This window comes from Phasianus colchicus, chromosome 9, assembly GCF_987193195.1.
Source record: "Phasianus colchicus chromosome 9, bPhaCol1.hap1.1, whole genome shotgun sequence".
Classification (NCBI taxonomy): Eukaryota; Metazoa; Chordata; class Aves; order Galliformes; family Phasianidae; genus Phasianus; species Phasianus colchicus.
The window spans coordinates 12,528,591-12,555,255 of NC_143444.1; the positions used below are offsets into that span (position 1 = coordinate 12,528,591).

At 40.4% G+C, this 26,665-nt stretch overlaps 1 protein-coding gene across 2 annotated transcripts; it reads left to right on the top strand.

Annotated features, from left to right (window-relative positions):
* The first annotated feature begins 5,446 nt into the window (after positions 1–5,446).
* Positions 5,447–26,143, top strand: SLC25A24 (solute carrier family 25 member 24). 2 transcript variants are annotated; one of them, XM_031595856.2, is made up of 10 exons: positions 5,447–5,717; positions 14,795–14,921; positions 15,953–16,040; positions 16,502–16,613; positions 19,124–19,282; positions 19,629–19,781; positions 20,883–20,990; positions 21,860–22,027; positions 23,137–23,287; positions 23,637–26,143. In XM_031595856.2, the coding sequence occupies exons 1-10, from the start codon at positions 5,535–5,537 to the stop codon at positions 23,813–23,815; spliced, it is 1,428 nt and encodes a 475-aa protein (XP_031451716.1). In that variant the 5' UTR covers positions 5,447–5,534; the 3' UTR covers positions 23,816–26,143. The 2 variants fall into 2 exon arrangements, with proteins under 2 accessions (XP_031451716.1, XP_090002342.1); XM_090146216.1 differs by lacking the exon at positions 5,447–5,717 and adding an exon at positions 12,085–12,104 and having other exon boundaries at positions 23,637–26,142.
* Positions 26,144–26,665: the final 522 nt, after the last annotated feature.

Below are 26,665 nucleotides of genomic sequence, written 5' to 3' on the forward strand. Positions count from 1 at the left end.
TCTCTTTTATCCAGAGCTGTTTAGTATTAAAATGAGGAAATACTTACGCAATTACCTCACAGACTTTGGTTCAGGTATAGCCTTTACTTTTAAGCTTTACTTCTTGCATTCAAGGATTATATATTCATCTTCTTTAACTAAAGAATTAAAGTCTTTAGTGAGTAACCTCTATGATGAAAATCAAAGGTATGGGTTTTTCTATTTTATAGAGTTGTTAACCAAAATGTACTTAAAATAATAGAGGACTTTCTTGAAAAAGAGACTTCCTTGAAAAAAAGTAAGCACTGCATTATCACTCACCAAGTCAGAATCCCATGTTATCATTTTTGTAAGGTTTCTGGAAATTTAAAGTGTGGAACTTTGTTGTAGAAGAACCTAATACACTTCAAATAAGAAGGATTTCTTATGAAATAAATACGAAACAAAGTTTCAAGGAAAGCAGTATGTTTAAACACCATAGTTTAAATTTAGATACAACAGGTAACTCAGAGGTATCTTTTGTTCTGAAGAATGCATGACTTGAGTCATGAAATAACAGGAATAAAAAGAAATGCCTTCTATGGATCAACGGACAGGCAGCTGTTTGTAGGCAAAGTCAATATGTTGGGGCTTTTAAAATACTCTAAAGCATTTGTGTGTGTCTTTGAAGATGGGATGGTACTTAAATAACCTGTGTTCCTCCAGTGTCCTTTCTGTAGTGCCACTTCCCTGCTGGGTACTCTTATTCTTGACTTGCAGCTTTTTTCCCTGAGAATAACAGTATTTGGAACTGGTGGAATTATTTTTTCTTTGTTTTGGCTTTAGCATGTTTTCTGGTCTTGAACTGGTACGATGTTTGGGCTATAACCTGCACCCAGATCAGTGCTTTCAACAGTGGCAGTTGTAGGCACTGTAACTCTGTCATCGGAGAGATGAAATTGGATGTTTGAAACTAAATTAAGCTAAAAAGTGACCTCAGTGGGAGCGAGTGTGATGTGGTTAAGTAAGCTCTACTGTTGTATTACTTGTACTGCTTAAAATAAAGTCTCAGTTCTCCTAAAATATTGCTTGTGAAGTCTCAGTCTTCCAAATATGCTTGAATGTATTTAGTATTAACCTACATAGACAGCCTCTGGTTAATCTGCTGGATGGTCACTCCTTTATGTTGTGTGTGTGTTTGAAGCTGTGTGGTAAATAAAGCTCAGGTAACAGCCCCTGTTCTACAAGGTGTTCTGTGTCCTTCAAGAGCTTGATCTGTGAAGGAAAGCTGTCTTTGGAGTCTTAATACAGCTGAAGCATACCCAGATTAGTCTCTGCTAACAAATCACAGTGTCCTGAATCGCACAACACTCCTGTATTCTGGTACCAGTCTTAATAAAGGCGTAGTACCTCTTGTCAGGATGAAATAATTTGGAACTGTGTGCTAGGAAAGACAGTGTGGAGGAATCACAGGGTCTGAATTTATCATTGCATTTTTGTAGAGACAAGTAAGGGTCCAAAGTGTTGGCCTTGAAAAACTTTGTGCTGGTGAGATTTAATTAACTTGACTTTAAATTATAGCACAGCCAGTATTCATTTTATCCCAAACCAAACAATCCTTCAGCTGTGACTTCTTTTTTTATTGTTTTGACATATTCTAATTTATCCTGTGTGTATCCTGAAGATCACTCGTTCAGGAGACGTGAACTGGTTGGTTGTTCTTAATGGCCTTTTTTCAAACTGTGTTGCAGAATGGATATGATCTCATTAAAAAATATTTATCTTCACAGTAGTCCGCAGTACTAAGCCAGAAATGGCTTTTGGCTCCTGCAGTAGGTAATATGCACAATTCAAAGGTATTATCAAATGTGTTGTTTTTTCTTTTTTCCACAGTTATACCTATGGTATCTCAAGCAAACCTTGAATCATGCAATTCAGCTGAGCTATCTTTTAGTCTATCAATAAAATATATGAAGTCTGTTTCTAGCCTCTTAGGCTTTATGATATTTATAGTACTTCCTCTAGATGGGTAATATTGATGTGATTTAAACATTGATGTATTAGTATGAATTACTGTGTATTAATGCATACTAATTAAAAGCTCTTTTACTGAGTTAAACAGATGTATTTTTGATGTTCTGATACTATTCAGTGTTGATATCAGTGGGGGAAAAATAAATACAGATATAAGAGTTCTATTTCAATCCTGTTCTAGATGCGTATTTTAGGTGAGGATGCTTCTTGACTCACAGATGCCCTTTGTGGCTGTGCAGGAAGGTAAGCATTTCCGAACTCCTTTTTAACAAAGAACTTTGTAAATAATGCAGCTCCTAACCCTGTCATGTAAGACAATCTGTAGAAAAAATAATGTTGGTAGTGCTATTTTTGTAATAGCAGAAACATAATCTCTGGTTCCCAGATACATAAATTAAGCAGAGGTCTGGAAATGCCTTTATGGTTGTGCTTTTGGATGTCATGCAGCATGTTGCTTAGGCCTGACTAGTTTGCATCTTTCAACAAGGACAATGGCTTCCTCTCAGGCATAGCTAACAGATTATCTGTCAGTGTATGAAAAAATGTCTGAGACATTGACCTACTTTTCTTCTTCCTATCAGCTACTCATACTGAAGTCATACTGTTTAAACTTTCTGCACGCACCTGCACTACTTCATTTTTGGGGAAACAAGGGCAAGTGAAAAATGAATTCCTTGTTGCTCACACCTTAAATAAGCAGGTGGATGAATTGAATATAACCTGCATTTTCAGTCTGTAAATGAGAGTACTATAAGCAGAGTTGTAGCTCTGTGTTGTGGCTGATTTTCCCACACAACTTTCAATAGCATAATGCATGGTAGAGATTATAATTGTCCTGATACATGTATCATAGTCAAACTGCTACAACTAGCTTTTCTTCCTTTTTCCCTCAGGAAGAGTAAGTGCATCTTCTTTTCATCTTTTGTTTTTATTAGATGGTAAATATTTTGTTTGTGTACACATGCATCTAGCTGTATATGATTTAAAAAGTAATGACCAAAATGCAGTGTTTGTTATTATGCTGCTAGGAAAAAGCTGCCACTCACTGCCTGCAAATTCCTGAGAGTGGCTGTATATTGTCTTAGTGATTTTGTGGAAGTCATTATCTGATGCTGAACATATGAATGGCATGAGCTGACAACATTGAGTAAAACTGAGGCCAAGTAAAATGTGTTCTAGGTATTTGGTGTTAATTTTTGGATGTTTCTAGTGTATGCATTGTGTTAATATTTAAGTACAGTGTTTGTTATGATACTTATACAAGAAACTGTTTAAAACCTCTGATAATGGTCCTGCTGGATGTCAGATATATGATATGCAAGTCAACGTGTGCAGCACTGCTTCACTCCCACTTTTGCTTATTTCTGTGGATTGCATTCAGTCACTAGTATAGGTAGTTTTTAATTGCATTATCTGATTTATGATAAAGGGTAATGTTGCACTCCCTGTTTTTTTTCTTAAAGATGGCAGGTGATGGCAGGAGTTAAAAATAACAGATACAGAATTGAAGACTATAATAAAGTGTTATGATGCTGAGCTGCAGTGGCCTTAGCAACATTCATTTCCATTCTTCCAGAAAGAAGTGAAGAATGTTCAGGCTGTGTCTGTTGCAACACTTAGGTTAGCTGTATGACCAAAGTAGTGGGTAATTTGGACCTGTCTCATTTATCAGTTACCTGGAGGGGGGGGAGGACAAGAGTGTGGGGGGAGTCACTTGTCTTTGGGTGCAGGACTGCCATTCAGAGATAATGAAGGAATGGGTTGAGAGGAACCCTATGAGTTTGAGCAAGAACAAATTAGAAGTACTGCATGTAGGATGGAATAACCTCTCAGTGATGCAGGCTGGAGAACTGACCAGGGAGCAACTCTGTGGTCTTGCCACAGAGCATGGGGCCCTGGCAGTAAACAAGACCTGCTGCTCCCTAGGCTGTATGAAATGGCTTGCAGCCAGCGGAAGGAGGGAAGTGGTTGTTCCTCTCTGCTTAGTGTGAGTTAGGCTGTGGTTAGAGAGTCCAGGCCAGTTCTGGGCTCCCTAGTACCTGAATGGCAGAAAATGGAAAGCTCAGCAGAGGGTCACCAGGCATGGGGGAGCCTGGAGGACTGTCTCCATGAGAGGCTGAGGAAAGTGAGCTTTTCTAACTGGTACAAGAAAAGCCTTTGTGAGGCATAGAAAGAAGCCTTCACCTCCCTCCCTGCCCCCATTGGTTAATGGAAGTTTTTAAGGAAATGAGGTCAGGGTCCTTGTGGTGGAGCAGGGTGGGAATATATAAGACACCAAGCAGAAACTGAAACAAGAAAGGCTTAGATGGTATTGAAGGAGAAGCTCTCTTCCTGGTGAGGTCAGGTAGGGCATGCTGCCTGGGAGGTTGCACAGTCCCCATCTGTTGAGATTATGAGGCTGGACAAATGCTGAGCTGAATTCACAGCTGAGCTTTGGTCAGGAGGATGGACTGGAGCCCTGCAAGGTCCCTTCCCACCTGATTTATTCTGTGTTTTGATAAACTTTAAGTGAAATCATATTGCCTTTAAAAATACAAGGTAATTCATTCAATCCTGTCTAACTCAATAGGTAAATCTATTGAATGACAATATACCAGATGAGCTTTATTGATTAATCCTTGAACAAGGCCACTGAGCTCCTGCTCAGAGGCTGGGACACTCGCTGTGGCTGCAGACTGACTGTGAATGCAGCAGGAGGGCAGTGTTTGGCGTGGCTGTGCTTGGCCTCACTGCAGCTCCCAGATGGACAGCGGGTGCTCAGGTGAACAGCCTGCTTGTGTTAGCTGTCCTTTGGTTCCTACACCAGCTGTGCCTTGCGAGTGGGTGCTTTGCCTCCTGGCATTTGCACCGTGATTTATGTATGAACCAATTGTTTCCCCTTGTCTTTGTTCTACTCGGCTGACCCAGGCGAGCTGTTTGGAGGACATCCCTTGTGGTTTATCCCAGCGGCTGCTCGCGTGGTCTCAGCGCTGCGTGGTGACTGCGGTGATCCCAATATAGCCCTGTTAAGATTCAGAGTATCGCTGGTATGGGAACTATTTAAGGTGGTAGTGCTCTCTAAGTGCATGCCACCTACGTCGGGTGTGTCAGCAGCAGCGCACCACAGCCGATGCGTGATAGAATAGACGCATTTGAGTTGTATGAGACCCGCGGGCGCCTCGCGCAGGACGGCCAGCTTCCATTCAGCGCTGGTGATGCTGATGCACTGTAGGCTGGCACATCAGCACTGCCGGAGCGCTTCTCAGAGCCTCGCCGCGCGCCTCCAGGAAGCGCGGAGGGGCGGCGCGATGCGCGCCGTGCCCGCACGAGGGATCTACTGCTGCCGCGGGGCGGGGCGGCACGAGCGGCCATTTCACGGCGCCGCGCGCTGCCGCGTCCCGCCTCTCGCTGCCGCCTGGGGCGGGGCGGTGCTGCCGCTCTCCGTCTCGCCGCGGGCGGGGCCGGCCCCGCTCCTCCTGCGGCCCCTCCCGCCCGCGCCCTGCCCGGGGAGCCGAGCGGGTGTTTGCGGCCGTCCGCTGCGGCCGTCCGCTGCGCCCCGCGCCATGCTGCCGCTCCTGCGCCGCCTCGCGCTGCCCGCCGCCTGCGACGGGAGCCGGGATGGCGACTCGCGTTACGCCAACCTCTTCAAGAAGCTGGACCTCAACGAGGATGGGAGGGTGGACATCGCCGAGCTCCAGACGGGCCTCCGGGCCATGGGCATCCCGCTGGGCAAGGAGGCGGAGGAGGTAGGAGCGCGGCGCGGCCCTTCTCGAGGCGGTCCCTCCCGCGGCGCTGCCCTGGGGGCTGCCCGGAGCCGGGGCTGCTCGAGCCGCAGCCGTGTGCGGCCGGCTTCGGGCCTGCTCCGGGAGCCGTGCCGTGCGGTTGTAGACGAGGTAACTCGAGTGCGAGCGCTATTAAGAGCAGCGTGGCAGCCGGTGATTCCGCTGCCAGACGGGCTTGGCTCGGCTTAGTCATCGCGCATCGCTTCTGCGCTTCCTTGGCCCGTGTTGCACGCTGTGCGATGGTGCTCCTGCCCCAGCGTGGGGAAGGACGCTGCTCACGGCTGCGGTGTCTGTCACTGCACGGTCCAGGTCAGAGTAAGTGGGGGGATTAGCCTCCGTTTCAGCCGTGTGGCAGCTGGCAGCGGTGTCAGAACAAGCGGCTGAGCCCAGCTCTCCGTCGGCATGCAATGGCAGCTGGTGTCACAGCTCCTGCATGTGAAAGCACCTGAGTATAGCGGTAACCTTCCTACCACTGAACAGACACAGCTCTCACTTTGTTCTGCAGGGTCTACAGTGACTGTGATGGCTTAAAACCAAAAGATGGGAGTTCTAGGTTAGATATTAGGAAAAAGGTTCTTTACCCTGAGGCGGTGAAGCCCTGGCACAGGCTGCCCAGAGAAGCTGTGGATGCCCCATTCATGGAGGTCTTCAAGTCCAGCTTGGGTGGGGCCTGGGCAACTGGAGCTGTTGGGTGCCAGCCAGCCCATGGCAGGGGGTTGGAGCTCAGTTATCTTCTAGGTCCCTACCAACCCAGTCAGTTCTATCATTCTGTGACTACGACGTTCTTCTGTTCCCTTTTATGAATGGTTTTGCCTAAGTCAGTAAAACTTGAGCCATCGAGTGCTGAAGTGCTCTTACACCACCAAATCTGATCTGCACCTGGATGAGAAACTTGTTTTCTAGTTGTTTTCAGTGATGCCTCAGGATCAGAACGTAAAATGATTTAATGCCCAATTCTGAGGGTGTAAGTATTTGTGTGATAAAACAAGTCTGCATTATAAGAGCAGCTTCTAGGTTTCACTTTTATCTCTTTATAAGGTATTGTTTACTGAAGCCGCTGAAGTTGTCTTCAATGGGCTCAGTTAATTTTAGCAGTTTTAACACTTTCTCTTATGCTGATCTTTCATTAGGAAACAGAGAACTAGCACATGGACATGAAAATTATTTTGGAAAGCAAGTAGCTTGTATCTGCAGTCATGTGAGATGTATGGCTTGGACTAACGCTGAGGTGGTGTGCACTGATGCTTAAGCAGTGTTGTCTGGCTTTATACATCTTTCAGCAGACACCACTTCCAAATGATGTGGAGGAATTTGCATTTCAGCTGTACTTCTGCAAGTCAGACGTAGGTGTGGTTAGGCTGAACAGGGACAGCAGAGGTCTGTGCTTGAGTTGTTACTTTAATGGTGCTGTTCTTTATTTCAATATCAAGAGCAGTCAGACAGCATCCCACTACTATGCCAGGGTTAGCCTCTGCATAGATTCTGGTAGAGGATCAGAAAGGTGAACTTAAATTTTGACAAGAGTGCTCAGAGATAACTTGGGTAAGCCATTCAATTTCAGTGACCTTGTACTAATCCTGGCACATGCCTTATTCCTCCCAGAGTTTTTGGTCTGCTTTCCTTCCTCTTGATATATGTAACTCTCTGCCTTAAATACTTGAGGGAGAAGTATCCTCAGGTCTTGCGCGAGTTGAATGGTGCTACTGTGAGAGTATAAAGGAGTCGTAAGCATACTTCCACTTGAATATTGCTTGTGGTCAAAATCATCTTTGTAATGAAATAAGTGTATCTGGATTTTCATCCCTTGGTTGATTAAGGAGGGACAGTTGGGTCTGCTTACCCATGAGAACTGTGTTGCTGGTCGCAAGCTCCAGTCACGCATTATGTACAAGTTGTTGAAAACCTGTTGTACCAGTTAGACTGTAACAATCTAGGGTTTTTAGTTAAAGAGAACAATAAAGGGATAGGTGTCCTGTTTTCTGACAATTAATGAGGATGGTCTTCCAACATAGTTTACTGAGAGTCCTGAGACATAAGTGACATGATTCTGAAGTTTTGAGCAATTAATAAGTGAAGTTCCAAGTGATTCTTGTGTTCAGCATGACGTTTTCCATGCAAAGCGCAAACCTAAGCATCTGTCCAAGCCTTGATTGATGCAGGACAAACTGGTAGTGAAACCCATGAAATCAATTGAGATAAGCTACACCCTCATGGCGGTAATGGGGAGCAGGAACGGGCTGTTCTAGTTACCTGAGAAACACAGTGTAAACAGAATAAGCCATGAGTCACATCAGGCTTTTGAGGTGGGTCGAACAATTACTAGAGTGCACTACAACGTTTATATGCTCACCGTTTAATGGTGCACATAGTTTTTACTTGAAAAGACTTCTTATAGTAAGAGAGCCTCAGTGAGACTTGCTGCTGCTTTCTTTCCTGTCTATGCAACTAATCTGCTTCCTGTGCTGTTACTTGAGGCTCTACTTGAAGCTGTGTTCTCCCACTTAGTCCCTATCTCAGGCTTTACATTGGTGTTTAACTCGATAAAATGTCATTTTACTACTTGGTAAAAAGACATTTTATTAATGAAGTTACATATGTCGTCTTTACCTTTATGTTTGGGGAGGCAGAAATAGTCTTATAATTGCTACTAACTAATGAGTAAGGAAATGAAATGGAGCAATATTATAAATGTGGCTAAGGGTTCTGCCCTGCCCATAGCATGACGATGTGGGTATGAGCAGACCTTTGGATATCCTACAGAAGAGCAGGCTGCACTTTCTTGTGGTTGAGTCAGGGTGTCAGGCCTTGCTCTCACTTGATAAGGTGCAAGTCTGGGTTAGTTCTCCAAAAATCCTCCTGTTTGTAGTGAAACACGCCTCCGTGGGAGTGTTGGTCACTGTACTCATGGCGAACACTGCTCCCTCCTGGCTAACTTTTGGTAAACAATAGATGGCTTACTTTGTTTCCCTGCAAAGTCTATTGGCTCATCCCAAGTCATCGCCTTCATGCTATAAATTAGTGATTATGCTCTTATTACTGCTTTTCTCTTTGTTCAGAAACAATATATAGTTCCTCTCCTGGAGTTTGTGTGGTTTCTAAAGTTACAGAGCTGCTATCTATTCCAGCAGTAGACATGAGTGTGCTCCTATTGAATTAAGCTTCCATCTGTTTTCTTGACAGTTTTATTCATGTTTAATGTACAACGGGACACTCTTCAGATGAAGTAACACAGTAGGTATCAGATGGATGTGTTGCAAGAGGACACTTGTTCCTCTTTAAGGAAGAATCATTCTTTTTCTCCATAGAAAGGCATCCTAGCCCAAAGTGACAGAAGCTCCTGACTTTGAGGTCTGTTTGACCTGCCTCCTGTCAGTGTATGACAGAAAAGTAAACCACTGAAAAATCCAAAATGTCTGCTTCTTAGAGGCTGCCAGGATGACTCCTTTTTTATTTTGTAGTGTATTACTTGCTAGGAAAGGATAACTTTGTAAAGCTTTGCAAAAGATTCCTAACATTGTATGTCAGCGCCTGCAAAGAAGGAATTTGGTGTGGTGACAACATCAGATGGCTCTCCACAACTACTTTAACAGCTATTGTACAGTTAATTTGGACTAGGAGAGTTGTCTGATAGCAATACTAAATAGATGCTGGGATCAGATCGCAAATGATCTCATTCGTGTCTTCAAAATGCAGTGAGTGTCTTAGATATAAGCACCATACATGGTGTGCATGGTTATACTATTTTTGTTCACCCTTTCCTTCTGTTGCAATCAATCCTTACAGTAAACCTGCAGGAGGCAAGCTCCATGTTTTAAGCTTCAGTTTGTGCTAGAAACAGCCAACCATTCACACTCAGGATCTATTTATGTATTGAGTCCTGGAGCTAGACATAGGAGGATAGTATTGGAATGAATAACTGCATTCTGGAAACAATACGATCTTATTTGGTCTGTCTGTCAGGTTGAAATGTAAGTCTAGTTATGCCCAGCTATGTGAAGGCCCCTTTAGTTGAAGAAGCAGTGTGATGAGATAGCTCCATGTAGTGGAAATGGGGCCCAAAGACACTAAATTCTCAGCAGTCAGAACATGGTCTGCTTGGAGTAATCAGCTGTGTTTATGGAACTTGTAATTTTGCTCTTACCTGTGGTGAACCAATAAGAAGACTGTGGCTAGCCCTTCCCTATTGCAGAGGGAGGTGCTGAGGGCAAAGAGCAGGAAGGAGAAACTGTAGCTGATGGAAGTATCTGTTACTGCAAACAGTGCATGTCTGCTGTATGTGGGTGGGGGGCTCTGTTTATGGCAGTGTCTGACAGTGTCACCTGCTGGATACTGTTTAAATGCCATAATATCCTTTAGGAAAGAAGTGAACAAATAAGAATGGACATGAAAATACGGTGCGATTTCTTTGGAGGTAGTGCAAATGATTGCTTTGCTCAAAACAGGATACTGGGAGGTGTTCTTGAACTTCGACAGCAGTCTTATTTGTTAGTGTGTTGTTGGGACTCATTGACTGGAGTAATGTGTGGGTGCATCTTGGGGCCCTTTGACTTCATTCCGTATTTATCTCTCAACTGATGCACTGTCACAAGAGTGGTTTTAATAACTTTTCTACTGTGTTTTGCATTATCACTTTGTGTTATGGATTTGTGCAGTCTTGGCAGATACAGCTAGCAAAAAACCCAGCATCAGTTCTTGGTATGAGAGGATGTGTGTCCAGGGAAGACAGACTGCCTGTGCTCAAGCTGTGGGTGGATCCCAGTAGATTTCAGCCTAAAACATTTATAACTGTGGAATGCAGAGTTATGTGAATGGCTAATGCTAATTATTTTGGAGGCAAAGATGGAAAGAACAGAAGAGAGGGAGGAGAAGGGAATGACAGGATTGCTGTGGAGAAATATCCTTGAGATAGGCATCTGAAGGATACTGAAAGAAAACATGAATCTTCTGTGTCCAAAAGACACGCTGTTCTTACCTTGGTGTTGGTTTGTTTTCTGTGCAGTGTCTGTGACTGTGCCCTTTGGAGCTCTATCCATAGATTACAGAACAATGAATTGCTAATTGCACCAATTCTGAGTCTTTAAATGCTGTTTATTTTTTACTTGTAGTTAGCAGGATAGGAAGCCAGAAATGCCCAGTAATTTCTTGGATTGCTTCCTGTTAATTTTTTTGAAGTTGTATTAATGAGCTGAAATAACAGGCTAATACAGGTGATGGGCAATCATTTCTTCTGAGTAACCCCACTTCCTGCACAGTTCAGTTTTGTAACCAGGAGAATGTGGTGGCTTATATGTAATGCAAAAACAATTACACCAAGTACCATATGAAGACTCAAGTGTAGACTTAAAAGAAAAGTCTACGTGAAAGAACTATGATTGCTTGTTTTGCATTTTATTTCTTTTCTGTAGCAATGAATGTGTTCAAGTTCATGACTGGCACAGAATAATCTGATAATTCATTGGGACACTTTTGAAGTCAGGATTTTTAAGTGTCTGTAACTTTGCTGACGTTTTCAACAGACCTGCTGGCTTAGATTCCCACATCCAGGAACCTTTCTGGAGAAAGAATGTTTTATGTAAGAAAGTTCTTCACTATTTCAGTCTAGCTTTGGTCTCTCAAATTGCTGTAGCCTTGCTGTGCAGGACTTGGAAAGCAGTGATGTAACAAATTGCAAAGCAGAAGAATAGAAGTGAAATAATTATGAAAAATAGAAGGAATGTCATGGCCAAATAGGGTCAGCACAGGAGTGTTCTAGTCAGTATGTGTGGAGGCCCGTAGCACGAGAATGAAAGATGATCCAACTAGATCTTTAAGTATTTGTATCTCTGTAAATTCTTAGCAGCTCTTTCTGCTCACTGCTTTGCTGTATATGGGATTATCTTTGTGCTTCGTGGTTGGCTTTTTTAGATGAGAAAAGAAATGGCAGCCCTTGAGAAAAGCAACTCTTATGTCTCTGGGCTGGGTCTACCGAAGGGCACTGTGGTTCCCTGGTAGCAACAGTACATGGCAGGTGTTAGTGCTGGGCACGCTTAGCACTGGTCCCCAGGGCTTGCATGCAGCAGCTGGCACCTAAGCTGGTCTTGCTTCATTGTTGTAAACACGCCTATGTTAAAAATGCATCCAGTTCTACACCAGAGAAGTAGTTGAAGCAGGAAGTGACGTGGTGACAAGTGGTTATAACTGTGTGAAACGTGTCATCTGGCAGTATATGAAATGAGGAGCAGCAGTCTGATTGCTTGCTGGATATCAGTGAGGTAACTGAACTCTGCTTGCCCAGGGAGGCTGTGGCATCTCCATCCTTGGAGGAGCTCACAACTAGAGCAGAAGTGGTCTGGCATGACCTGATCTAGTTGGGTGAGTTTTTGCATGTGCTGTGAGTGAGCAGTTTGCATGTGGGGGCTGGCACTGCACTCCCTGCAGCAGCTGCTGGCTTCCTGGGGCTGTGCCCAGGGAATGCACAGCTCCCACTGGCCCATTTCTGCCCTCTGTGCAGAAGGCACTTCTCAGAGTGCTCTGTTTGCTCCCCAGGCTTGCAGATTACTGGTTTCAGTCTCAAACTTTAAAGAGTACGTTTTTATAGGCTTTAAGAAGCTTTTGTTTATATTAATATTTCAGATTTGTGGGGGGGGTGGGGGGGGGAATGCATGCGCCTGCTGAGTTACAGCATGCATTTTGGTTCCCTGATGTTTCTATTCTGCTAAAACTGGCTTGAAATTTGGAAAAGAACTGCAGGACCAGGATAGGTGGAGGCTCACGCACGTGGCTTCCTAGCTGCTGCAGCATGAAGTGTGCCTGTGGGGCAGATGGAGAGAAAGGTGCCCCGTTCACACACGCTAATTGCCGGCTCTGTAAACCTCCGAGGAATTTCCGCTTTCTTTGGCTCGCGTCATCCTGAGCCGTGGAGGATTTGTAATTGGAATGTTGCTTAGGTTTTACTGTGCCTCTGAGCCAGAACAACACTTTCCTTGTTTTGGATTTGTGTAGCTCAGGTAGGGAGCAGTACCAGCTGGCTTTGATGAGAGTTCACATAACTGACCCCTTCTGAGTTGGCTGGGAGAACCTCGGGGCCATGTGGTACAGGATGCTCGGGGCAAGGGGTTGGGATGGCGTTGTCTTCAGTGCAGGGACTCCTCCTGCCATGGGTCATTTTTAATGGACTTCTTTTGGTGGATTTGTCTATTAGAAGGTGGTTGTCAGGAATGCATCCTTAAACTTGAGTAAATATGACGCATTTGTTTTTGTAGGACGTGAGCATTACATGTAACTGAATTGATGGGTAGATTATTGTTGACAAGTTACTGATAGAAGCAATGGCTAAGGTGGAGCATATTAAGGACAGAAACACAGAAATGTTTCTCAGCTGAGATCAAACACCTTTATTGGAGTATGTGATATCTTGCATAGATTTCCCTCTGCACAGTGTGCTGTATTATCAGAGCTAAATAATTTGCCCCATATTTCATATGTAGTAGAGTACCACATAATCCTTAGCCTTTTAATTGAGAAGCCTGTAGATACTGTACATTTTAGGTGGGTTTTCTTTTCTTTCTTTCTTTTTGAGATTAAACACTAAGCTTTTTAGTGTGTGGATAGGAAAGATGAAGGAGGCATTACAGATATCTGAACACTCTTGAAAGCAATAAACAAACCAGAATTCTCAGCTTCCTTTATGTTTGGTGTCTGTAGGCTAATCTTGTTAGACTTCGCTCTTTTGAGGATTCATACTAATTATAGTGGAAGTTAATAATAAAAAAATTAAAACAGACTTTGATTACAACGACTGAGCAAATCCTTCTGATTTACTTAGCAGTTGTGCAAGACAGTCTTGCAAAACAGAAGGTGTTTGAAAGAATTCTTGGCATGTGCTATAAGCATACCTTCAAGTGCTCAGTAATGCATGCTTTCACATTGCTCTTGTACTGTGCATTGTCTTCTTGGGATTACCCACACTGAGTGACAACACAGGAACTAATGCCCAAACGAAGAAATGGGACGTAACTTCCCCTCAAATCTTTTGTTTTAGAGCAGAAGTGTTGGGGTGGACTTCCTTCCCCTGTTCTTTGCATCCTGCTGGATGAGCCAGTGGCACTGTGGGCACGTGATGGGGATGGGCAGTGCCCACTGGAGCAGTGCTGCTGGGCCTTCCATCCTGATCCTGCTGCTGTCTGCTGCTCTGTTTATGGAGCAGTTTGTGCTGTGGCTTCAGGTCCAAGCTAATACATCTTGCAGAGCTTGCTAGCCTGGGCACTGCTCGCCTCTGTGCTTTGCCTTTGCAGACATACCTGAGTTGTTACACCCTGAGAGGTTGCTTTAATTTCCCATTTATTGTAAAGTGTATTTTCACATATAAAGATGATGCACTGTTTTGGTGCTTTGAATGAAAAATATAAGCCTTAGGCAGTCATGCCATTGCTTTTGTATTTCAGGCTTGTTTTGTACTGTGTTGGCAATTGTACATTGTGTTCAACTCATAGTTAATTTTATATGCAGGTTGTCTGATCAGCAGGGCAGTTACTAGCAAACACATGCAAAAGTGGAAGATAAATGCTGTTGTGGTGAGAAATTTTTTGTCAGCAGTTAAATAATTAATTGCTAGTATAATTCAGAATAGACCACTAGATTCAAGAGGATGGCTGAGACTGTAATTGTACTGGAATGTTGTAGACTTCAAGTAGAGCTAGAAAATTGCAGGCTTAGGATTGTTTTCTGCCATGATTTTTGTCGTGTCTCCCAGGCTGTCCTCCACAGATGGTTTGATCCCTGGAGGTGTAACTTGTGTTTGAATAAACAAGTTCTGGGGATAAAAACTAATGCCATCTTTGAGTATGGTTTGTTTTTTTTTCTTGTTGTTATGAAGCTACTAAGAATTTGTTAAATTCAGAGCTAGGTTTTGTCCCCAGAAGTGTGTGTTAGGTGTGTGTTTTCCTGACTTGACTCTCAGTGTGGCCAATATGGTACTTCTTAAACCTCAGCTGTGTTATGCTGTTGTTACCTTGTGAGCTGCTATATTTCATAAAGTCAAACGTTACATTTTCTCCCAACAGAAAATCTTTAAAGCTGGTGACACTAACCAGGATGGGCAGCTAGATTTTGAAGAATTTATGCAGTATCTTAAAGATCATGAGAAGAAAATGAAACTGGCATTTAAGAGCCTGGACAAAAACAATGATGGTATGTTATTTGATGTGCTTAGATGTTTTCCAAGTTATTTTGACTTAAATTTTGTTTAAATTGGAACAAAAAATTGTGTGTGGGAATCCTTGATTTCTTTGGCCTAACAGGAATGCAGTTATTGTTTACTAGAGAGTGAAATAAGTCTCCTTTTTTCACTCTTTTTATCTTCCAGGTTTGTTCATCTGGGTATCTTTGCTTTGTAGACAGTAAAGCCATAAGGAAGTTACTGTGTATCAATTACAGATAAAATAACTATTAACTTGCTGTATGTTATCTTATTTGGGTGTAGAATTTTAATGCTCTTACCTTTGCTCTGTCCTTAGATAATAAAAATGCATAGCCTCTGTTTAAATTGTTTTTTTAAATAATCTTTTGCTATTGTGTGGATATTATAGAATATTATAAACATTGAATGGCTTGGGTTGGAAGGGACCTCAAGGATCATCAAGTTCCAATCCCTCTGCCATAGGCAGAGTTGCCAACTGCTAGATCCAATATTGGCTCAGGTTGCCCAGGGCTCCATCCAGCCTGGCCTTAAACACCTCCAGGGATGGGGCACCCAAAACCCCTCTGGGCAGTCTGTTCCAGCACCTCACCACTCTCTCAGCGGAAAAACTTCCCCCAGACATCTAAAGGAGAAGAGGTTTAGAATTAGTTTTAAACCATTCCCCTTGTTCTATCACCTATATAAAAAGTTGATTTCCCTTCTCTTTATAATCTCCCTTTAAATTAGAAGGCCACAGTGAGGTCTCCCCACAGCCTTCTCGTCTCCAGGCTGAACAAGCCTGGGTCCTTCAGCCTGTCTTCATAGGAGAGGTGCTCCAGCCCTGATGGCCACAACTTTTCAAGTATGATGGAGAGCAGACTGGCAACCACATTAGTCAGTTCCTTTAGGACCCTGTCATGTCTGTTGTCTGACTCCATGGACTTGAGCACGTTCAGTCTCTTGAGGCAGTCTCAGGCTAATGTATTAAGCTCAGTGGACTCCGTATTGTGTCTACTCATTATCTTTCTTTTTATGTTTCAAGGAAAAATTGAACCATCAGAAGTTGTCCAGTCCCTCAAGATACTGGGTATAAACATTTCAGAAAAACAGGCAGAAAAGATCCTGCAAAGGTCAGGAATTAATATTTTGAGCTTCTTTATGTTCATAATATTTTTTATAATTCAGAGAATGCAACAATTGAGAATAAAAGAGAATGGGTTTGTGTCATGGTTTGGGAATGGTGTTGGTAACTTCAATAGCACATGTAGGAATTCCCACATTCTATCTGTTCTTGGGTTATAGATGGATTAGCCACTGTTTTAGCATATGGTTATGGGAGGGGAATGTTTATACCTCATTTCTGTACAAATATTGTTGAGAGAAACAAAGGCTGTTTCATATTTTAAAATGAAGAATGCTAGACACACTTGAATAAGGAATGTATGGTATTGAAACACCGTGGCAGATTTACCCTTGAAGTTTCCTTATATTGTCTGTAGAATGGATCACTGTGATGGACAATATTTCAAATGAAGTCTGTTTTCTAATCTGATTTTGTTCTTTGTTTTTTGTTTTGTTGTTTATTTTTTAGTATTGATGCTGATGGAACAATGTCAGTAGATTGGAATGAGTGGAGAGATCATTTTATGTTTAACCCTGCTACGGACATAGAAGAAATAATCCGATATTGGAAACATTCCACTGTAAGTTCAACTTTAATTTAGTGAATCTTTTAAGTTCATTTCTGCTGGGGCAACTTATATTATTGAGCATAACAGCTTCATTTTATGTTTTGTTATGTTTTGTGCATTTAAAAGATTCTTCAGTTACCTTTTGATTGCCAGTAATTCCTAGAAAGAAATCTTTCTCTTGGAGACACTCCATAGAAAGTAGTAATAATATGAAGCATTCTCTTCAACATTACATTCTTTTGTTCAGTGCTCTTGATATGTTGAAACATACATAGAAACTTTTTAACTCTTATGTTGAAGTCAGTTCAGTAATTGCATTTCTGTAGTAATATTATCATTACCATAAAATCGTAGCTGTCTTTGTCTATATGTTCTTACATTCTTTTGTGTTATGGGATTTCCTTTAAGAATGATAGGATATACAGCAGCAAGCAGACAGTTTTTTGTTAGGTTAGCATTGAATAGAGCTCTTACCACCTCAGTGGCTGACTTTAAACAACAAATAATAAGGTAAATAAGCCAGTAACAATCCACTTTACTTTGTTTTTCTTGTACAGGGAAGGGTAATCTGTATAGTTATAGAATAATCTTACAGTTAGTTGAAGATGAATTTCTTTGAGCATACTGAGACCAATCATACTTTAAGGGACTGGTCAGCACTTCCATAACCAAAAAAAAAAAAAAAAAGTCTGAGATGTGAAATATTTGAGCAGCTCACACTGCACGGACTAAATTCAGTTGTTGCTGAGGACAGTGCTTGGAGTGCTGCTTTGTGATCAGATAGGCCTGCTCCCAGCTTGTGCAGTGAAGAATGCTTATGCTTTAATAATATGCTTTGTATCACTTTTAAATATAAGATCCATTTTTTTTTTGTTATGGAATGTCCTTAATTATTCCTAAGGAAAGAGTGTAGATGTCTCCTGTGATGTTCTGTTTTGGGCTCAGTTATGACCCAGTTATCACAGCAAGCAAAATCCAGCTATGAGTAACACAGCTGTTGCTTCAGATAAGAGCAGATGTGAGATGTCATATGAGTGGCTGACAGCTCCTGGAATTGTTTGCTTTTTTAAAATTGTATATTTTTTATAATTCTATAGTTTTATAATTTTAATTGCTGTCAGACTCTTCTGAGGAGATAGCTGCACTGGCAATTATTAAGGTAGTTGTGGTCTTTGGTTATAAATCTCTCCTACATTTAAGAAAAAAAGTTAAAGCTAGATTTAGTTATTAAAGTTGCATTTAGGAGTCAGTAGATACAATGTTTAAACTCTGGAAGATATGCATATAGTATCTGTAAAATCTATTGACTTTTGTACTTTGAGAGTTCTGGTGGATATTTTACTGACTCCATTTGTTGTTGAGTAACTGAAGACACCTTATTTGGAAATCATGAATGTGGGAAAAAAAAACCAAGATTTTCACTTCAATATGTTTCATATTTAATACCTAGACTAGTTAAGTCTGCTCTATTTGTGGGTAATCTACATAATTTCTGTATAATCTGCATACTGCAATTTTTATAGTCTGAATGAGCAATCAGTTGTCAGCCTGCTTAACAGAAATCTCACTAGGGTGTAGTGTCTGAACTCAACATCAGCAGCAATAAAAATGGGTTTGTCAGTTAACATATTTTCTGGTCAGTACTTGTTAACATTCCTGATTCTTTATAGGCTATCTTTATGCCTAGCATTAGCTTTTCATTATCTCTGGTGCAATTGTTCTGTTTTTATAAATTACATGAAGAGCAAAAAATCCATTAAGTGATGTTAAATTAACACAGACTTCAGTGATAAAGCTGTCCAAGGCATAATACTGGAATGTTCTTTGATCATATTGAATATTAACACAATGATGCAAGCATTAAAGAAGTGTCAAACTTGTATAGCTGAAGAAAAGTCAATAATATGTATTTCAGAGTACCTGCTAATGAGAGGAAACTTCATAGAATGATCACTTTATAAGCCAATACACAACAGCTACTAGAATTGAATATTCTGATATATCAACTATAAAATTATTAGTTTAAGATGTCGGTAGGAGGGAGAAAAAATCCTACATATGTGTGAATACATTAGCATGAGGGAGAAATCTCTTGTTAGTGTCCTTAAGAGATTACCAAGCTAATCCTAGAAGACTGTCTGGTGAAAGGCTAGCATTGACAGTAAGCATTTGAGCCTTAGTGCTCTCTGAAAAGAGATCATGACAGGATGTCTTTGTTTGGGTCATACTCAAGACAGAAGTTTGTCGTAATTTTTAATGATGATGGTGCAATCTTTGAAATGGTGGGTATGTGGTATATTGCTCAATATCTGGTTAGAAGTAATTAAAAATACTGTTCATTGAATAGCAGTAGCAATTTGTAGCAAGTTGATTTTTTTGAATGTAAACTAGATTCTTTATGTTGAACTAGCATCTTATTTCTGTTCTTAGGTGGTAGGTTAATTTGGAATTTGAGCTATTGGTAAAATGGAGGGAGTGGAGTAAGATGGTTATTTGCAGCTCTTTGCTTTGGATTCTAATAGGTGCTGGATATTGGAGATAGTTTGACTGTTCCAGATGAGTTCACAGAGGAAGAGAAAAAGAGTGGACAGTGGTGGAAGCAGCTCTTAGCAGGAGGAGTGGCTGGTGCTGTCTCTCGAACAGGTACAGCGCCTTTAGATCGTCTAAAAGTAATGATGCAGGTAGGTGCAACGTGTAAGGACTTCTCCATTTCCATTACATCATTTCAGTTTTAGAGACCTGTTACAAAAAGTTCATGGCCAAATAGAGTACGTAAATTCTGGAGATCTAGTTGTATTTTAACAGGTTCTTAAACAGGTATTTTGTGCCCGTTAGTGTTTTCCATTGATATCAGCAAAAATGTAAACCAAATATTATACTACCTGTGCAATTAAAATTTTCAATGGTGAATGTTTTTTTTGCAAGTTGATGTATTTATGCAGTGAGTGGCTGCTTAGGTGCTGAGTTTTACAGGCTAATCAGAGCACTGTCCCTTACTCTGTTGGTTTTTTCTTTTTTTCTTTTTAGGTTCATGGTTCAAAATCAAACAAAATGAATATTGCCAGTGGTTTTAAGCAAATGTTGAAAGAAGGTGGTGTTCGATCCCTCTGGAGGGGAAATGGTGTAAATGTTGTCAAAATAGCTCCTGAGACAGCTATTAAGTTCTGGGCTTATGAGCAGGTAGGATGCTAAATCAGAAATGGAAGTAGTAGTGTATAAAATATTGTATCATTCTTACTGTTTATTATGTACACTGTTGTGTTGTATAGGAGTTCTTGTCATGGTTGGGGATTTCATAGTAGTAATGTAGAGTAACTCGGGTTTAAAATAGCCTATATTTTCTGCTAGTTAAAATCTTGTTTTCCTGATGTAGCCACTGACTTATAAGTGGTGTAGATTAAATCTGTCATAAATTTTAGGCTGTCCTTCAGTTTTCGTAGGTTGCAATGTACTGCATTAATCTCATTTTTAGCTTCAAAGTGAGAACAACCAAAACCTTAGCACGTTACGCTAGCTGGATTTGGATAGGATTCTTTTTAAGTCAAATATCACGGTGCTGCATAAGATGCCCTCACCCTGGATTTCAGAGTTATATTTACCTCAGAATCAGCTTTACACATCATGTTAAGGCCTAATCCTCCTTTGGAAAATGAACTACGGTTCTGATGTAGTTAACTGTTTTTTTTTTTTGCCTAAGCAAGACTGTATTAATGTATTGCATGTTTTTGTACAACAGTGAAATAAAAGTAACAAAAAAAGTCAAATTTTGGGGTATTGCAAGACTGATTGGCCAATGTATATTCCATAGAGAAACTGTGAGCATTCTGTTCCTTCCTCTTGCCCAGCCTTTTGGGAGCAGACATTGGGTGCATTCTTGCATGATGTGTTTGTTCTGAATGATACTGTATGTACGGCTCTGTTGGTGCCCATATGAGCTGAGATTTTGTTCTCCAACTGAAGATCTTGATCTGTGTGGGAGTCAGAGCCCTCTTTATCTGGGCAGCACACTGTAGGCTGTTTGTGGAGTACTGGACAGTGGTGCGAGTGACAGGTGCCTTTAATGTACAGGATCTTTGCATGTTAGAATAATTATTGCTTTTGTCAATCATTGATGATGGAGTAAGGGTAGTGCTAACATCGTTGGGTTTGTAAATGCAACTATTAATGTGTGGAAAAAGTAAGCGAAGCTTTGTAAGACATTTTCTATTGTACTCCTAACTCTAGAGAAACTCTTGCATCTTCTAAAAAGCATGTGATGTTTTATGTGCTTTATCTTTACAGTATAAGAAGATACTCACTAAGGATGATGGAAATTTAGGCACCATTGAAAGATTTGTATCGGGTTCTTTAGCTGGGGCAACAGCACAAACTTCTATTTATCCCATGGAGGTTAGTAGCAGAGAATTGCTTCCATTAGAATCTGCCAAATGTCTGGGCATTTTTGCACTTGAAAATATTGCAGGAATTCCTGTACATACACTATTTTATCCTATGTCATCATTTTTATTTATAACTTCCTTTCAGAATTTCAGCACTAGATACTTTAGAATAGACACTGTTCTAGTTGATTGCTGTCATTTTTCTGTTTGTATAGCTGTCCTTTTAAAGTATCTTTTGCTTCTTAAAAGATGCTGGGAATTCAGGTGTTGATATCACTTCTGTGCATGTGCACACCAGAAATCTGGGTTATTGTATTGTATGACTGCATTTTGTGTGGATGTCCTTTTTGAAATATGCTATTAAATGTGTCTCCAAAATGTAGTTTGGGAAAAGAAATCCTATAATGCGTTTAACATTAAGTACATATTCAGGCTTGTTTCTGAATTAGGCCTAAATCTTTCTCACCATGTACATAAGCAAGGAATGATCTTGTCTGAAACAAAGCTGATGAAGTTGTGTTATGATAGGGAGACAGGTCAGATGAGGAGCTGGATGTGGAGGAAGAATAAAACAACTACAGCAGAGGCTTGATGGATTAACTGGTCTTTCCTCTGTGGGACATCTTTCTATGTATTTTTTTTGTACTAAATTGTAAGCTAGCGTGTAATAGTGTTTGTGGTGTTCTGCATTCATGATAAAATCTGAAGAAACTTACCCCTAGCCAGCCTTTAACAGTAGTCATCATAAAGAAGACTTGTACTTCAAATTCAGAGCAGTTCCAGAAAATGGAATAAGCGGATAAATGTTGTTTTTTCCTATATTTCTAAACTACAGTAATAGTTACTTATGTAATTAAGACTACTGATTCTCCCCTTCAGGTTTTAAAGACCAGGTTGGCTGTGGGTAAAACAGGGCAATATTCTGGGATGTTTGACTGTGCTAAGAAGATCTTGAAAAGAGAAGGTGCAAAGGCCTTCTACAAAGGCTATATTCCTAACATTTTGGGTATAATTCCTTATGCTGGGATTGATCTTGCTGTTTATGAGGTGAGTTCAGATTGCTGACTGTGTGTTCTTGTAACATTATGAACAGAGGAACAGTTACTCAGTTACTCAGATCTGTGTTATTCAGATTTATGATACATCTGTAATGTTACAGTTACCCTGGATAAATGGGAATTGGTACTGAGCTCACTAGACTTGCAGTTCTGTCATTTTTTGCCTTCATTGGAGGAATCCTGTACAGACTGGTCATTACATGTAGCAGTTTCATCTAGCATGCGGTGCTCTTTCTTCCATTCTATCAAACAAGAAGTGTACTTGTAAGGAGAAAGTGTATTAGATTTTGGTAACACAACACTCTTGTGTAACTAAATGACCCCATTGGCTGGGAACATAACCTTTATAGAGCAAACCTGAGCCTTAAAAACTTGACTAGTGTTCATATTAAGTTACCTGTCCTGCAGCTATGCTCATTTTTTGCTATTTTTGATTTGTAGTTAAATTATAGTAATTTGAACTCCTTATGTATTTTTGCATGTCAACAGAATTCTTTGTAGCCAACATGTTGTTCTTGTGATGAGTTTGAAACACTGCACTGTTTCCTTTAAAGAACTGGCACCTCTTACAGGTGCTGATGAGTCAGCACCAATTAAAATGCTTTGTTTACCTTCACTTATTGAGTGTTGCTTCAAAATATGTCAAGTAACTAATATGCATGGACTAATTTTATTCTAGTCTAGAGAAGTCTTGTTGTGATACTGTAGTAATTAGAGTCAGCAATTGCTTGAGCAGTGTTTTCCAAGCTGTATGGGAGTTCTGTCCTATGGTTTGCATCTCTACTTGTATGAGTTTTTGTTGTGCCTGATGACATGCTGGGTCATTCCTTCCCAAATATTAACTGGAGTATGGGCACTGCTGCCTGGTGCTGTGTCTTGGTATTTAAGGATTCTTTCTCTTGGCTCTAACTGCTGTAGTCTACAGTCCTTTACCACATGCAAAGGTTTTTGTGTAGCCTTTACTCCAGTTGTACATGTGTGCTTTTAGTGAACTTAATGACTTTCCAGGATGGAACCCGTAACAGATCTTAAGAGTAAACATTTATTTACTTTTTCAAATGCAGTTATCTTGTCTTATTTAATCTTTTATCTTGACAGCTCTTAAAGACTACGTGGCTAGAACACTATGCATCAAGCTCTGCTAACCCAGGGGTTTTTGTGTTGTTGGGATGTGGTACTGTTTCCAGCACATGTGGGCAGTTAGCCAGTTATCCTCTTGCTCTTGTCAGGACACGCATGCAGGCTCAAGGTGAGTCCCATTGTTCTGAAAATGTTTCTGTGTTCTCACTGAAATTAGTTATTTGTGACAGCTGTAGTGGGGATGTGGGCATGAGGAATTAAAAAAAAAAAAAAAAAAAAAGGAGAAAAAGCTTGAAGAATTGAGAGTTTATCTGATATGTAGGTGAGTAATGCATTTTAGTGGGGTTTAGGCTCATGGATCTCTCTGGAATGTCTGGGGATTAAAGAGATTTGCTGCGAAGACATAAATTTTAGTCGTTGGCCCTAAAAAAGATAAGCTAACTACTCAGTTGTTTAATACTTGCTGAAGAATTGTGATATTACTGGAACTGTTGAATAACGCTGTCGTCTTATTTTAGCCTCGGTGGAAGGAGCTCCACAGCTAAACATGGTCAGCCTCTTTCAAAGAATTATTGCTACAGAAGGAATCCAAGGACTTTATAGGGGCATAGCCCCTAATTTTATGAAAGTTCTTCCAGCTGTCAGTATCAGTTACGTTGTGTATGAAAAAATGAAGCAGAATTTAGGAATAGCTTGAAGTAGAAAGGTGAGATTTCTAATTTGGTTGGAATTATCAGAACAAAAATGATTTCTTCAGTAATCTGTTCTTACAATTAGAGACTATGGAGATATGCTGCGACTTCTGTTTTTTATTCTCCAGTGGGAGGAAACTTTCTTAATTTCTAGTTCACCATTTGTAAACAGATACCTATGTTGCACTTTAATGTCACTAAATTGAGGAAAAAAAAGCCTGTATATTTAAATCAAGTATATGCCTACATATTCATAAATCATGCATATTTTATTCTATTGTCTTCTCTAACTGAACTTGTCTCACATGAAACCAAAGGTAGAAGAATTTCATACTGCCTTGATACCGAATTGATGAAAGTGACTTTGTTTTGTCATGCTGCCTGTCCTCAAGCCATTCACAGAAAATATTTTGCACTTCTGGAAGTAAGCACTTGATATCATTTTTGAAGGCAATCTGAGTTCTGAATATTGTTACCTTAGATACAGAAAGGGATAGTGTAACACATTAAATGTAGCCCACCACCTTTATTTTCAAGCTAATGTTGAAACGTTTTTTCTATAATGAATATGAGCCTGAGAAACTACTGTTCCATGGTATCTAGAATACCTCAATTGATTTATATCATGTTTTTTGTAATGGAGTCAATGATTTTGGTATCTTGCTTCTTTGGACCTGCCTTTGCGCTTGTAAATGCTAGCATGACAAGCTCTCAATTGCAGTTAGATGTTTTATAGAATCACAGTATACAGAAACAGAAAAAGCCTACTGGGTTACTGGATCCATTCCTACAATTCTAAGTTACTAAAGATGAGGTGAAGGATCCGGTATGAAGCTAATAATGAATTAGCTGTTGGCTGTGTTAGAAGAAACTGATTGAGACAAGAACTCAAGCTCATCATAGCTGCCTTGAAGAGCAAAAGGCTTCTTGTTCATAATTTCTTCCCTTACTCTCAAAGGGTTACAGTCCCCTATGTGCTTTTAGCAAATAAGGGATTGTGTTGTTATGTAAAGTTTTTAAAGGCTTGTCATGAAGGACAAATCCGCTTTCCCTCACAGTTTTCTGTGTGCTGTCTATGAAATTTGGGTCATGAAATATTGAAGATTCTGTCTGTGTGGCCAAATGCAACTGTGGCTCTCTAATGTCCATCAGGTTTGTGTTAACAAAGCAAGTGAAGCACACACAGGGAACTTGTACTTGAGAAAACAGTTCCTCATTTAAAGAAGAAAACCAAAGCAGCACTTTCTCCACATAGAAAATAGGTATTTCCATGTATAAGCCACTTCCTTTATTTCTTGGAGGGGTGTGGAGTTGGGGCTGGTGGTATCATTTGTCTTATTTCAGTGGCCTTCAGTCCCAGTTAGTGAGATACTACTGCTGAACTCCATTGTTATGCTTTTTCTGCAGTCTGTATGATGTCTTAATTCTTTTTTTTACAGTAATCCCAAATTTACAGAGATAATCTTTATACTCAACTTGACCTTCAAAAAGCACTTCTTTGACCACTTCCTAAATTGGATTATTGCAGGAAGAACTTAGGTCCTATGCTAAGTTCCTGTAAGGCCTTTGAGGATCTGTGTGTACACATGAAGCCAAACACACAGACAGCTGCCCATGCGTGTGTGTGTGTGTGTACACAATCAAACACATCAACAAGTGCCCTTTGTTCCTTGTATGGAAGACTGGGCCATGTTCTTCAGTCAGCAGGTCAGATGTATGTCTGTGTTCAGTGCTTCCATGATTATTTTTTACTTCATAAACTGATACATGACTTCCTAAGATTTGTATTATAAAATGTTTTATCAGATTTTAGAAAATGACAGCTTTGGCTGTGTCTTTTGGCCTTCAGTTTATGGAAAGCTTGGACTTTGCACTTTTTTAAAAAACTGAGAAGTCATTCTATCCAAATCATCTGTGTGTACAAAGCCTTTCCAATCTGAATGTTTCTTGGTTTTGCCAACATGTTTGTATCTTGTGGGATTTTTGAGATTTTGATGTTGCCTGGTCATGTTGTCTGACTGTGACCAATGAGCCACTGTGTGAGTGATGACTTCAGAAATGTCTGTCTTTCAGACTTGGTCCTTATTTTTGTGTGCAAGTGCCATTATGAATACTGAAAATTATGCTGGTGATGCTTTCAAACATTGGAAAGATGGAGTTGTCTTCAAATTTCATTTTTCATTATGTGCCTCTGTGATGACTGTTCATTTGTATATTCTTTGTCTCTTAAGAAATAAATGCTTATCCTTTTAGCTATATAAAAACACAGGTTTGTAATAAATGTTTTTCTTTATCTGGTTCAAGTGTGCTGATCTTTTTAGTGGCCGGTAGACAGGTGATGTTTCTTTATTGCATTATAGGTGTACAACTTGCTGTAAAAGAGAAATAAACAATTTATCTAATGGTGTTTTTAAGACTAGCCTATACTTCATTTCTGTTTCATATTTGGAAATGTTGTTTGAGATGTTTTATAGTTGATTATCATTCTGTCAAAAAAAAAAAAACAAACCCTCTCACTCCATAATGGAAGATCAAATAATGGTCAGTATTTTTCGCTTGTTCATTGGGCAGTGTAACAACATGATTGCACCTGCATGACTGAATTCTTAATCATCAGGTAAATATGTTTGCTTGTGTTCTTGATGTTTATCTTCCTTTGATGTTAATCTTCTAAGTGAAAGGATCAATACAAAGCCTTTTCAAGGTAATTGCCTTAATTAACTCTATGTAGCATGTTTATCTTCCTAGAATCATGCTTAGTAGATAGCTTTGACAGCCCCCTGAGTTTCTCACACTAATATTTCCAATAGTTAAAGAAAACTGTAAAACAAAGCCTTTGGGAGGCTTGTCTTGTC